This window comes from Triticum dicoccoides, chromosome 3B, assembly GCF_002162155.2.
Source record: "Triticum dicoccoides isolate Atlit2015 ecotype Zavitan chromosome 3B, WEW_v2.0, whole genome shotgun sequence".
NCBI classification, from domain to species: domain Eukaryota; kingdom Viridiplantae; phylum Streptophyta; class Magnoliopsida; order Poales; family Poaceae; genus Triticum; species Triticum dicoccoides.
Genome location: NC_041385.1, coordinates 796,181,112 through 796,195,715, shown reverse-complemented (window position 1 = coordinate 796,195,715; position 14,604 = coordinate 796,181,112). Strand labels below are relative to the sequence as shown.

Genomic DNA, 14,604 nt, shown 5'->3' with positions numbered 1-14,604 from the left:
CAATTTTGTGAAGGAAATACTAATTTTGTGCTTAGTTGGAAGAAAAATTAGCATTTTGCCCTCTTAAATGTTCATATTTTGTGTTTCAGCCCCCCAAGCATTCTCCTGTAGCTCCGCCACTGATTAGCAGTACTAATAATTATCAAGAATGGTTTGAGGGGATTGATGATTGATGAGTGGACATATTAAGGCAAGGCCAGGACGAAGAGAGGGATGCCAACCCCGCAGCGGCCGGCGGTTAATCAAACAGACGGAAAAGAGACATGATGCAGTCCCTCACTGGTGCAAACCATAGAAAGCGAAAGAGATTTGGCTATTAGGATTGCACTGTACGTGCGCTCGTAGAGTATTACCTTGCCAAGCATGGCGTTGCTATCTCAACTCCGCTCAAACATTGACAGCGTCTGCGGGCATGCAAGCATGCGGCAAACCAGAAGTGAAGAAAATTCAGAAGATCTTGCGAGGACTGAATGTTGACGAGTCTCAAATAAAAATAAAAATGGGCCTGTGTCTCCTAGGAAGAAAGCACCGCATGGAATAATTAAAGTAGATATACAAGCAAGAGTAGGGCATTTCGGTGCCCAGGCTCGTCCGGTTAGAAAAAAATTTATAAACAATTCAAAAAATTCCAAAAAAAATGTGTGGTAGAAAATTACAATTACAGGCAAACATGGTGATTCTTGAATACGGAAGTGATGGCATTATTCAGGCGTAAGTGAGTAGAATTACAATGAGAGCCTCGTGTCGTTGCACAAGACAAATCAAAACACCGTGGTAAATGCAGAGTTCTTGAGTCTCGCCATCTCAATTGCCAAGAATGGAAGCATGCAGCACAATATTCTAAATACAGCCCATGCAGAACATGAACGCTCAGCATAAGCGACATTACACTGGATCAACAATAGCACATGGATATTGCAGGAGAGCCCACTTGTGACCTTGCTGCTGTTGATGTTGGTCATATCTGCCACGCTCTTTCGGATGTATAATATTCAAATCTTGCCCTTTTTATAGATCGCTTTCTCTAAGTGCAATGCAAGTGGTTATCTTCACTAGACAAAAACATATGCGATCAATCATCATATCATGTGTATGATAAGATTTTTTCCATGCCTTCATCAACATTGATGTCTATTGATTGAATCATTCTTCTTTTTATGATCTCATTGAGTAACTCTATTACCCATCTCAAATAGGCTAATCTCTTATACTCCCTCCGTCCGGAAATACTTGTCATCAAAATGGATAAAAGGGGATGTATCTAGACATATTTTAGTTCTAGATACATCTTTTTTTATCCATTTTGATGACAAGTATTTTCGGACGGAGGAAGTATTTTTCATGATAAAATAATCATTCAGCTATCCATTTAAATATCAAGTGACCTTGCTTAATCTTCTGAAAACATACTTAGATATAATAACTAATCCTATAGTAGATGAATCCAAATCATTCAGCTATGGTGGGAGATCCCTACTGGACTTACATGTGTGAGTATATTGTCACGATAGGGAGGGAGACACTGGTGTAAACTTACACAGGCTTTTGTTTGCACACCACATTGTTTGCTAATCCAAATCATTTACCTCCAGAAATCGTTACATTGGTTCAGGCTAATAGCACACCCCCATTTGTTCAGTCAAATTTGAACCAACGTGACACATAAAAGGCGACAAATAAAACAAACAGCAACTGCTACAGATAAAAGGTGAAATTTCAAATGATTGTATAAACTGAATGGCCATATTTTCATTCCACGAGTCTGCAGCAAAACGACTCGGAAAACTGCTAGGAAGAAAGAGACGCAATGGATAATCGAAGCCGGCAAACAAGGCAACAATGCATCGTAATTACACACTCTACCTTATAAAATGAATAAATGGAAAAAGGAAGTTCACATATTCTGCTTTACACAACAAATAAATGGAAAATGAAGTTCATGAATAGGCAATTATATTACCAGAGGCATTGCTGAAACTTCATGTTTCTTGAATCCACAGAAGTGATAACAGAATTCAGGCATAAGTGGGTACAATCACAATGAGAACTTCGTATCGAAGAAAATTCAAAAGGCCAAGGCAAGTTAACCAGACAACAGTACATCATATTACATACTCTTCCTTAGAACACAAATAAATGGAAAAGGAACTTCATAATGAGAAAAACGCAATAACTACTGCAAAAATTTGCAGAATTCAGAGGTAAGTGGGTACAATGACCTTGGAGAGGGAAGACAAATCAAAACACCAAGACAAACGCAGTTTTCTGAATTTCAGCAGTCTCAAATGAAGAGAAACATACACCATATTATTCTAAATCCAACACAAGTAATCGACATAAGCAGCACTAGATCAACAATAGTAGATATAGATATTGCAAGTTACCTCACTTGTGGCATTGCTGCTTCTGATGGTGCTCATATCTGACATGCTCTTTCGGAAGGATAATCTTCAAATCTTGCCTTTGTATAGATCGCTTTCACTCAGTGCTATGTAAGTGGTTTTCTTCACTTGGCAACAACATATGGAATCAATCATCATATCATGAACACGAGAAGATTTTTCCGTGCCTTCATCAAATTGATATCCATTGGTTGAATCATGCTTCTATTTATGATCACCGAGCTCAAATAAGCTAATCTCTTGTTTTCCATGATAAACGAAACATTCGGCTATCCATTTACATACCGAGTGACCTTGCTTAATCTTCTAAAAACATACTTAGATATAATAACTAATCCTATAGATGACAAGGTAGATCAAAACTAGTAGTAAAAGAAGCTTGACTCCGGATTATCACTTTGACATAATCTAAAAGTCAAGAGCTTCTTTTGCTATTTCTTTTCTACTTTCCATATTATTGGTGTGTCTGGCTCCTGTTGTGGTCTATCTCTAGTCCACCCTAACTTCCTTACGACTGAAGATTATGTTTGTTCTATGGTCTTCTTCACATCATTTATTATATATAAGCATATATCTAGAAGATTACAAAATTAAGTGAGACAAGTTCATATGGAGATGGATAGCTGAAGGATTCGTGTACCATGTAAATAAGAAATTGGCCCATTTGAGCTAGCACAGAGTTACTTCAAAGGGCTCATAAACAGAAGCATGACTGAACCTGTAGACATCAACTATCAAGGCAGAAAAATCTTATGATGTCCATGACATGATGCTAGATCTAATATAATCATTGCAGAGAGAAACAATTATGCCAATGTTCAATCTAAAAGAACGTCGACGGTAACAACCAAATAACAAGATATTCTTCATTTCCTCCACAGCAATTGTGGACCTATGCATGTGAAGATTTTTCAACAATTAGTTGCCAGGCAAGTCAGCATGTGTATACTATTTACATTCATAAAAAGAAAATAACAATGAATAATGAGCTAGTTAAAAAGGCAAAAAAATGAGCATACCCTTGGGAAAAAAACATCTTATACCAAGCAATGTAAATCTACAGTGAATCACGAACGATTTGCACTTACATAGTACTCCCTCCGTCCGAAAAAGCTTAGTCACTCAAATGGAAGTATCTAGCTCCAAGTTAGTGCTGGATACATCCATTTGAGGAACAAACTTGGGACAAGCGTTTTTGGACGGCGGGAGTAACAGCTAAAAAGCAATATACTCTTCGTTTCTTCTGCACTAGCATCTGTTTTAAGTCCACAAACAGTTGTGATTTCCATCCCACGCTGACCTATGTATATGAACTTTTTCCACTGTTCAGTTGGCAAACAAATCAAGATGCATCTGGTATATGTTTCTTAATAAAGGGAGGTCAGTAGTGAAGCGTGTGCTAATTACCTGACAACAAATGGACACACTAGAGCAGACCATATATAGGAGTAGCATATATAGAACCAAATAGCATTGTAAATGTATCGTGGATAACCAACTATTTGCAGTTAAGAACTGAGATGAACACACATCAAACCGGCCAGCACAGAAGTACTCCCTCGTTAGTACAAAGTTGAGTCATCTATTTTGGAACGGAGGGAGTAGCAGGCACGCTTTACTTGAAGAAACTAGATAGTGAACGACGAACGACCAACCTTTTGCAGTTAAGATGCACACCCTGTCCCTGTGATTGTGGTCCAAGAAACTAATTTAGTGGATCTACAACAGGAGAACAGATTTATACCTCTGTTCCTGATACCCCTGCCGCTGCACATACTCACCAGCGAGGGGGTCGCCGGTGGTCGCCTTCCCTGGAAGGATCCCAGCGGGGGGTTGGCGGCCGGAGGAGCCCCCGCCACGAGATCCACTCCACGGCTCTCTCTCTCTCTCTCTCTCTCTCTGACTGATAGCCCGTGTCGACTAACCATCTGCCAGCACAGAGCCGCTGCCTTGTGGGTCCTCCAGACGGTATGGTCCCATGTGTCACCCCACCCGGCTACTGTAGCATGCGCAAAAACATAAAAAGATGCTGTCATGTTCTTTGCTGATACTGTTACTGATAAACAGGATCTCAGCTTGCAAAAACGTGTCAAGCTCTGGCGGAATTTGGACTCCCCTCCCTCTGTAAAGATAGAAGAGTGTCCACGAATAAACGAGTTCATATTTCGATCAGGACAGGGGAGCAAAACATTCAGGCTTGCATACGGTTCAACACGTTGTTACTCTTACTCATACAGCTCGAAACGGGTTGACTGAATTTTGTGGTACTGAGCTAGGGCCTTCAGGCTTTCAGCTTCCGTTAGTAGGATTTTCTGTCGAAACGGCGAGCGATCGAGATGGAGACTGAAAGGGGATGACATCATCCTCTCACCTGATCTTGGCTGCACCTCGGCCAGAGCAGACTATGGACGTATAATCAATGCAGCAGAAATTACTTGATTGCAGCAAATGCAACCACATACACAGACGAGATCAAAACCAATGACAAGGGACCGGGCGACAAAACCAGATATATTGTCGTGCCCTGTGTTGTTTGATGAAACTTGGACCAGCATGAGTAACAAATGCAGGGAGATGAAGAAAACAAGTGAGAAAGAGATGTAAACAGAAGAAGCAGTGGAGGGAGCTGTGGGCTGTCGCACGATCGATCGTTTCCGTATCAGCAAAATCTGGTAGCTCCTGCTACCTAGAATGCCATGTGGATGCGCATTCATACAAGTGGTTCAGTTAAATGTTGCAAACGGAAACAAGAGTTCACCCAATAAGTAGAATGCCATGTGGAAGTACAGGCATGTGAATAGCTCCCTTGGATGTTCCAGAAAGAAAACAGAGTTCACATGTTGAAGTACATAAAGCAGAGTTCCTTGCTAATCTTCTGTAGTACTCAACACTGGCACGATATTATCAAATGTCAATTATCTGTTGCATAAGATGTAACAAGGACATTTTGAAAAAAAGATGTGAGAAGTTAATTCTAAGGAAAATGCTGGGGACAACTGTTCGCACGGCGCGTACTGGGATGACCCCACCTCGTCGTGGTCCACCCAGACCCAGCGCGATGGTCGCCGTCATCCACTCCTTCCACCTCTGCTTCCCGGTCGGCCGTGCCGGGATATCTGAAGCCTTTGCATCTCTGAAGAATACAACAGGGCAGCGCAGCGGCTCGTGCACAAGTTCAAGTAACATTTGGGCAGTACGTGTATGACCGATGGTGGCGACAAGTCGGGGTGGACGTCGTTCGCAACTACTCCTAGGATACTAATATCTTCATGCTTTATGATGAAATTAAACAGTGTAAGAACTTAAAAATAAATACTGCGTACATTCCAACCCCTCTCTAGTCTGAAAAATGTTCAGATGCAATAGGAAGCCCAACTTCCACTCAAAGAAAAAGACGATGATACAGATTTTAAGCTGGCTGGCATATTGAAACAACTAGCATGACAAGTACATAAGAGACACAGAAAACAAGGAGCAAAGCGGTACAGCCATACTGAAATTTCTGAAGATCTCACGAACTAAATGTTGACAAATCTGGAGTAAAAATGAGTCTGCAGCTGGCTGCTAGGAACAGAGCAATGCAGCAAGTGATTATAAAGTACTCTAGTATTCTGAACGCTCTTATATTAGTTTACAGAGGGAGTAAGATAAACAAGCCAGCAGTCCATAGTTAAACTTCTGATCTGCTCGAAGGAACAAACTTAAATGTCTCTTGAATCGTTGGACGGAAGCAAGAAGAAGATTCAGACATGAGTGGTCAGATTGAGAGCTTCATCTCGCTGCTGAAGGAAAGACAGATCAGACGGCAAGGCGAACGCAGACGCTGTGCTTTTGACTTTCTTGGTTGGATCGGAAACTGGACGGAAGTAGGAGGCTCTCGCATGGAGTCCATCCATGTCGATGAAATGTATTGGCTCTCCTGCTACCTGCAACGCGATGTGGAAGGTTTACATGTGAATATCTCAGTTGAATGTTCTAGAAACAAAACAGAGTTCATTCAAGTACAGAAAAATGGAACATTATGGCTACACTACTAGTGCATAGCATTGTTAACCTGTAACACCTATGCACATAAGTAACCAAAAAAAAGGTGAAATTCACATTGCTTGTCGGAATTTGAAATAGATGGCCAGGTAGGCCCTTGGGCTTTAGCATCGGAGGGCCAATTGAACTTGCTAGCAGAATAAAACATGGTAAAGAAGACGCTGTAGAATGGTACCTGTGTGCAGGATTTTGATGACTCGAGCCCTTGATTTGAACCAAAACAATTCCTGGATGAAAAAAAAATCTGAACAATCGGCGGCAAACACAAGAATGCGTGTAGAATGAGAAATAGAGAGAGGAATGAGCATTTTAATTTGCCAGCACAGGGATGGGAAGAAGCGCATGCATGATACGTCCAGGTGCAGTTGTGTAGTACGTACCATTTCGGATACTAACGGCCGGGCGGTTGGGATGGTCCCTCGCTGCAGCCCTCAGCGCAGCCTGTGTTTTCTTCACCTCCAAAATGCTGGATTTAAAAGTGTGAAGCTGGACCCTGACGGTCTGGAGGGAAGGGAGGTGCCCCATGCCCAAATCCACGTCGTCATGTGTGATCCACTTAGCTCGGAAGGAAAACTCAAGGTGTTTAAGCCTTGGGGCGGCTCCTCGAGGGAATGCTGACGGCATCACAGGAATACCATCGAAGGATAACTTGGTCGCACATGGGAAGGCATCAGATGTAAGGAACAACTTCGCTGCGGAACTGAAGCAGGAACTGGAAAAATTAGGGCCGGAAATTATTGTGGCATCCTCCATTGATAAGCTCTTGGTGATGACCCCTCTGAAATAGAGATAACGAAGATTGGGCAGCATCCCAAGAAGCTGAATGTCCTCTGGTTGCAATTCATACACCGTTATCACCAGGTAGGAGAGGAGAGGAAGCAATGTCGGGCTAATAAATGAAGGCAGTGTGTCAAACGCGACACTGCCATATATGTAAAACACTAATTTACGGAGCTGTGGAGGGGGTATCCAGCCTTCCTGCAAGAAATAGATGCGTCCATGTGCATTAATACGTAGACTTTCCAACCTATGCAGATTACTTAGGGATTTCGCCAAAGTTTTTCCCATGCTTTCATCAAGACGACTACAGTACCATCCAATCTCGAGCACCTTCAACTTGATTAGATGGAACATCTCTTTCACAATGACTAGATTATCATCAACCAAACGCAGTTCCTTTAGCACTTCTAGGGACGTCAGGTTAGCAATCCCACATGGCATGTTCATGGCCTCATCGATATATAGGCACATCAGATTTCTTAACCAAACAATGCTTGATGGCAATTCACGTATATTTTTAGTTCCTCTCAAGTCCAGTGTTTGCAGAAAATGCAGCTTTCCTATATCAACCAGGAACTCTTCAACCCATGTACCTCTTAGGCCTAGGTACCGCAGGTGTAACAAATTGTCCATGTGCCCAATATCTGAAATAGTACGGCCTTCTAAAGCCAGCACACGCAGACCTTTAGAACTTGAAATAAGCGGCATTTGTTGAACAATATCATTTCCAAAAACAGTAACAGACCTCGCTTGTGCTATGCTGGTGGTAGCCAGTACATCTGTGTTGCTCTTATGGATGGATAATCTGCGAACCTTCCTTTGCGGGTTAGGCAGTTTTCTCTTAGTACCATCCAATATGGTGACAAAGTTTTCTTCACTTGACAAGGAACATATGATGTCAAGCACCATGTCATGCACGTGGCAAACTTGTGCCCTTCCATCTTCGTCGATGTCCACTGGCTGGACCATGTTTCTATTTATAAGCTCATTAAAATAGCAATCACCGAGCTCATATAAACTAGTTTCCTGTTTTTCACTGCAAATAAATCCTTCTGCTATCCACCTCCATATAAGCTCATCCCTCATAATCTTATGATCTTCTGGAAAGATACTCAGATATAACAAACAAGGCTTCAAATGGGAAGGTAGATCATAATAGCTAAACAATAATATCTTCTTCATTTCCTCCACATCAGGATCTTCTGTAAGTCCTCTTCCAATGGAATTGAGCAAGATGTACCACTGGTCCTTCATTTTTATTTGACAGTTGCTAGCAAGAAGACTTGCTATAGTAATAATGGCTAGTGGTATCCCACCACATTTCTTCAAGATATCTTCAGAAACTTGCACCAATTCATGAGGACACTCTTTTTCATGAGAAAATACTCTTTTATTGAAGAGTCTTCTTGCTACATCATTGGAAAGAACTCTCATTTTGTAAATATCATCAATAGATGAACAACATGCTTTAGACACACTGACAATACGAGTTGTTGTGATTAGCCGACTTCCGATACTTTTCTTGAAAAATGCACACTTGATTATTTCCCAAACCTTTTTATCCCATATGTCATCAATTACAATAAGGTACCTACGTAGATGCTCTCAAGAGTCAGTTCAAAAGATACATATGTAAGGAGACTATTATTAAATGATATCCAAGTGAAAATTCATCAATTACACTTAGAAATATTTATATAGAAAGTACGAACTAATATATACAGTGGACCAAAGATTGCTATCAGAATATATAGACACACACACACACACACACACTAAGGAAAATACACACACACACACTAAGGCAAATGTTTCATGATTTTACTTGAAAAAAAGGACCATTGGTATGTAATAGGAAAATGAAGGATACCTCTTGTCATTAAGAAATCTAATGATCTCGTCAATGAGATGTGTTTCATCCCTGACTTCATCATAAATCTTTGTATACTTGTTGTTGTCAAGTTCAAAGAGAATATCCTTCAAGATTTTTTTGATATCGGGATTCTGAGAAACTGAAACAAATGCACCACAATCGAATTGCACTTTGATCTTGTCATATGCTGCTTTGGCAAGAGTTGTCTTGCCTAAGCCGCCAACCCCAACAATAGAGACCGTCTTCTTTGGATGGTTCAACCAATCATCACCCTCGATCAACCTGTTGATCAACTCATCGCGGGTATCTTCAATGCCAACAAGTTCTGTGACATCTTTGTATAGCGTCATGACACGAGGGTCAATGCTAGCTCCAGCACCGGTGTCATGCACAAGCTCGTACCTTTGACGTAGCTCGGCCAATTGTTTAGCCTGACCAACCGCTTCTTCTAGAGCATCGGATATCCGATGGAGATTCTTGCCCTTCTTGAATAGTTTGGTGGTCTTCTTGAGTAACTTCTTGATTCCGTTCTTCGGGTTGGCTGGCTCACCACCATCCTGCACATGCACCATGAAGGTGTCAACGATGTCCTCCATTTGGTAGGACAACCTCTTCACCTTTTCTGCCCAAATCTTGACCCCCTCATCGAGCTCATCTGGTGACACCTTTGCCACCGTGCGGAGGGCAGCGTGCATCAACGTGAGCTCTGTGATCAGAGACTCGATGCCTTTCCGCACTCGCTTCTCCAGGGTGAACTCGCCGACAAGCAGATCAGTGAGCCTTGGTAGGAGAGGGCCGATGGCCCCCATGGCAATCTCCATTGCTCGACCTCACTACACGCGTCTGTGGTATTGTTTTGGGTGGAAGAGAGGTGGAAGAGGTGGAAGAGGTATGCGATTGCTACCAATAAGACAGTTTGGGCAATGTTTCGTTTCCTTCAAGAGACGCTAGCTAAGTATTGAAAACCAACGTTGGGGATTATTAATGTAGTGAGGAATGGGAAGTGGATAACAGGACAATCAGGAGCATAAACTGGCTGCCATGTGGGTCCCATCTATCAGCTGGTTAGTCTGGCAAGGCTGAGATGCTTTCTTCAGACGGGGGGACAAGTCCTTGTGGATGCCGCTTGGGCTGCAGTGGCCGGGTTAAGCTAATTAACCAATCTCTTTTCCTTTGCGTTCACGTTTTTTGACTCGTTCTGGTGTCAAAGAAAACTAAGAACCCACATGCTCCCTAAGACTATGCGTGTCCGACGTAGTAATTAATCATACCCACGTAAAGTTTAAGTGTTAGGATAAGGGTGGCCGGTCAACTGCTTGTTTGGCACTTGCGAGGATGTGATCGTTACCTCTGAGCAGACGCATTAGCTTAACTAGTTTAACACCTCGGTTTGCATTATTATCTAGAGATAGACAACAACCTTGGTTGGACTAATCAACCTTGGCAATAGGCACCATGCACCGCCATGCGAACCTGATAGGAAAATGTCATAAACTAAACTAATCCTATATACCTAAAGGGTGTGTCTAGAACTCAGTCGACTGAGGCTTAACAAAGTCTCAGTCGAGTGACGTCAGCGTGTTTTTTTGCTACAAGTGGCATGGCTAGATGCTACAAACGGCGACGAAAAATGTTGCGATGGTATTGCAAGCAACAACAACAAATGCTACAACCGTTCTAACTAAAATGCTACAACCGTCAATGAAGGATGTTGCAACCGGTGAGATGACGTGCTACAACAGAGGAGGGATGACATGCTTCAACCAACAAAACAAATGTTACAACCGGTATGAAAAAATGTTGCATATAGTCAAAAAAATGTTGCATGGTCGACTGAGACTTCGTTAAATCTCAGTCGACTGATTTTTAGCAGGTCCGATACCTAAAAGATTCATCCTCACTATCATATTTATCTCTACATGCAGACTATCCACGTCACCCGTCCGACCATATCAGCAAATTTTAACGTGGAATCGATTGAAGACGAGCCGTCTCTCCGTTTCTCATGGGTTCCGTTACAAGTGTACAAAATCCTATATACCTAAAAGATTCACCCCACTATCATATTTATCTCTACATACAGGCTATCCACGTCACCCATCCGACCATATCAGCAAATTTTAATGTGGAATCGATTGAAGACGAGCCGTCTCTCCGTTTCTCATGGGTTCCGTTACAAGTGTACAAAATCCTATATACCTAAAAGATTCATCCCCACTATCATATTTATCTCTACATGCAGGCTATCCACGTCACCCATCCGACCATATCAGCAAATTTTAACGTGGAGTCGATTGAAGACGAGCCGTCTCTCCGTTTCTCATAGGTTCCGTTACAAGTGTACAAAATTGACGGAAGACGAGATGTCCCTTCGTTACCAGCCCCTGTCTCTCAATCGACAATAAATAGCTGCTGCTTCCAATCCCTCAAACGTTTTTATAGATTGACCCCATCTCTCTCTCCCAAAGGAAAAGGAACACAAATTTTCTCCCCGGTGGCTAAGAGCATCTCCAGCCGTTTGGGCCCCCAGGGTGCCGAAAAATAGCCGTCTGGGGGTGAGCCGACGCTAGTTCGGCCCCAGGGGTTCGGTTCGTTCCCAGTCACACGTCCATGGTTGCCGCGGGTTCGACGAAGTTCGTCTTGTTTTTTTCTCAAACTGGGCGACTTTTTCATGAACTCTATCATTTTTCGTCCAAATTTGTACAAAAGCGTAAAACATGCGTAAACCAACTTAAAAACAAACTTAAACGCCTAGCTAGTGCCGTCACCGCCGCCTTCTACATGCCGAGAAGCCTGTAGAAGCGGGTGTAGTCGCCGCCGTCGTAGTCGTCGTCGTCGCGCGCCTCGTCCGCGGCGTCCCTGCTGCACCCCTCGCCCGGGTCGGCGACAGTGCAGCCTCGACCTCGTCGTCGTTGTCGATGACGATAACACCGCCCTCCTCAGCGCGGCGACGGGCCTCGGCGCGGCTGCGGGCCTGGATCTCCAGGTAAGCCCGACGCTGTTGGCGCACCTGCTCGCGGACGTAGTCCTCCCTCGCCCATTTGAGGGCGGACTCGTCATCGGGTGCCACCATGCGGGCGTGCTCCGGCTTCACGGGGGCCGTGTCCGGCTCGGGCTTCGGGCTTCGGCCGGACAAGGCGAAGGAAGCGCCACGCCGGTACCGTCGCAGGCGATGGCTCGTTGATGACGAGGGCGCCGCTCCGCGCGCGACGCCCTGGCGGTGTCTTCTCCGGCTCGGGCTTGACGGGGCGGATGGCCGGCGAGCCGGAGCCCGACAAGGAGGACGACCCCGGCGGCGAGAGAAGGAGGGGCGCGCCGGATACTCCAGCCGCGGCACATTGCCGATCTCGATGTGGTCGAGAACGACGTCGAGTGTGCGGCCGGGGACGCCCCACCACTCGTGTCGTCCTTCGAAGTTGAGACGGCCGCGGGGGATGACGCCATTGGCGGAGGCGATCTGCTCCTCGCGGCGGGCCTGAAAGTACAGCGTTTCGCTGTCGGGTGCGTACCTCGGCTCCTCCGTCAGCGACGAGCGGATGCGGGCGATCTCCGCCCGCCATGCGGCTCCTTCGGGGACGGGCAGCACCGGGACACCGCCGACGCTCAGCCTCAGCCGTGGGGGGAGAGCTCGTCGGCAGGAAGAAGGCTTTCGCGGGAGGGAGAGGGGGAGGGTGTGGTGCTCACCAGCAGGGAGGGGCGCCTTTTATAGCCAAAGCCGGGGCGGCGGTGGGCGGCATGCGGACGGTCGCGTGGCGCATGCAAGCGGACGCGCGTCGGCGGCGTCTTCAGTGCGCCGCCCGTGAGGCATCAATGGAGGATGACCGGCGCAGCAACCTTCGCATTGATTCCCGCGGGAACCGAGGCGAAGGGATCAATGAAGCAGCCGTCTCGTTGACTTGACGGGCCCGCGGCTGCTTCGCGCCAAATCGCTCGCCTAGGCACCCCCGAGCTCCACCCGGCGCATAGGGTTCGGCCTGGGTCCGCCGACGCTGATTTCGGTCCAAGCCGGCAAAAACCGGGTTCTTTGGGACGCGGCTGGACCGTTTTTTTAACGCCTGAGGAGGCCGTTCTGGGGGCGCGGCTGGAGATGCTCCAAGGGCCAATCTGGGCGCTCATCCGGCATGGCGGCCGGTCCGACTCGGCTCTGCAGCTCCCCGTGATTCTCTCGGGCTATGCCCCCTCGCCTGTGTGGTGCCCTGCATCGTCGCCGCGATGCCCTGATATTGCGTACTCATCTCCCGTCTATGTCTTTGTTCAGTCCAAGGTAGCTCCAATGTCGGGGAGTTTGGTTCCCCTCGGTTCCTCCGGAATCGGATCTACAACTGATGAGATTTTCGGTTAAAAAAAAACAACTGATGAGATCTGACTTTGGAGCTGGCTTTCTTTTCAGCCTCCCTGGTGCGACTCCGGGCAGGGACTCAGATCGGCCGGCAACACGATCAACTCACGCGTCAGGAGCGTGCCGCAATTCAGGGTGGACACGGTCCGGGCCGGTCTGGTCCCGGTCCGAGCCGTCGTTTGGACCGGCCGACGGGCGGTCCGGTCCGGACCGGACCGAGCACTGCAGCGGTCCCGATTTCAGGGACCAGACCGTCAGACGCAAAGCTTGGTGCGGACCATCGGTCCTCACGGTCCTCACGACGTACAGTCACTGCCATGTAGGCCCAGGCTGTCGGAGCGGTAGTCGGCGCAGCAGCACGGTGGCCGGAGACGGAGAAGACGGACCTGATGCGCGGCGGCACGGCGGCGCGAGGGAGAGAGACGAAGAGGCACGGCCGCGCGGGGGAGAGGGGAGGAACAACCGTGCAAGGGAGCGGCGGCGCGAGGCAGAGGCACGGCGGCCGGCGGCGCGTCCTGGTGGCTAGTCCAGTCCGCTGGTGGAAGGAGCGGCGGCGGCGCGGTGCGTCCTGTTGGAAGCTGGAAGGAGTGGCGGCGGTGCGGTACGTCCTGGCACACGCACGAACGGGATGCGAGATGCGTTTAGGTCACGCACACAGGCACGATCTATATTGGGCTGGGCACACACGCACGAACTATATTGGGCTGGGCACAAACGACCTGATGGGCTCTCCTGATTAGCTCTAATTGGGTTGGGCCATCGGTCCTCTGAGCCGGACCGAGCTAAGACCGAACTGGACCGGTCAATTTTCGGGCCGAAATTGCCAGCTCGGACCGGCCAGTTTTCCTAGCGGGCCGGGACCGATCGGTCCGGTCCTAGTCGGTCCACGAGCGGGCCCAAAAGCCCGTTCGCTACGTCCAGGCTGAGCCGCAATCCTGCTGCCTAGAAGCGCCCAACCTCAGCTACCTCCACTACTCCTGTGTCCCAGCCATGTGATGTCCCGGATAACAACAGCTTAGGGCATCTCCAGCCGTTGGCCCCCCCCAGGACGCATAGAAATCGCCCCCTGGGGGTGAGCCGGCGATACACTCGGCGCTGGGGGCGGTTTTGCGCCAAGTCCTCGCCCCCAGCTCGCCCCCAGGCGCTGAAATTGGCCCACTTTGCAG

At 46.8% G+C, this 14,604-nt stretch overlaps 1 protein-coding gene across 1 annotated transcript; it reads right to left on the bottom strand.

Moving 5' to 3' along the window:
* Nucleotides 1-6,755: 6,755 nt before the first annotated feature.
* LOC119280066 (disease resistance protein PIK6-NP-like) lies at nucleotides 6,756-9,943 on the bottom strand. Its single transcript, XM_037561058.1, has 2 exons — nucleotides 9,097-9,943; nucleotides 6,756-8,817 (listed from the first exon to the last, which is right to left on the bottom strand). Exons 1-2 carry the CDS (start codon nucleotides 9,918-9,920, stop codon nucleotides 6,756-6,758), a joined length of 2,886 nt encoding a protein of 961 aa, XP_037416955.1. The 5' UTR covers nucleotides 9,921-9,943.
* Nucleotides 9,944-14,604: the final 4,661 nt, after the last annotated feature.

Coding starts and splice junctions, on each gene's coding strand:
- LOC119280066 (XM_037561058.1), bottom strand. CDS start 9,920: ATGGAGATTGCCATGGGGGCCATCGGCCCTCTCCTACCAAGGCTCACT. Junction 8,818..9,096: donor AGATTTCTTAATGACAAGAG/GTATCCTTCATT, acceptor GCATCTACGTAG/GTACCTTATTGTAATTGATG.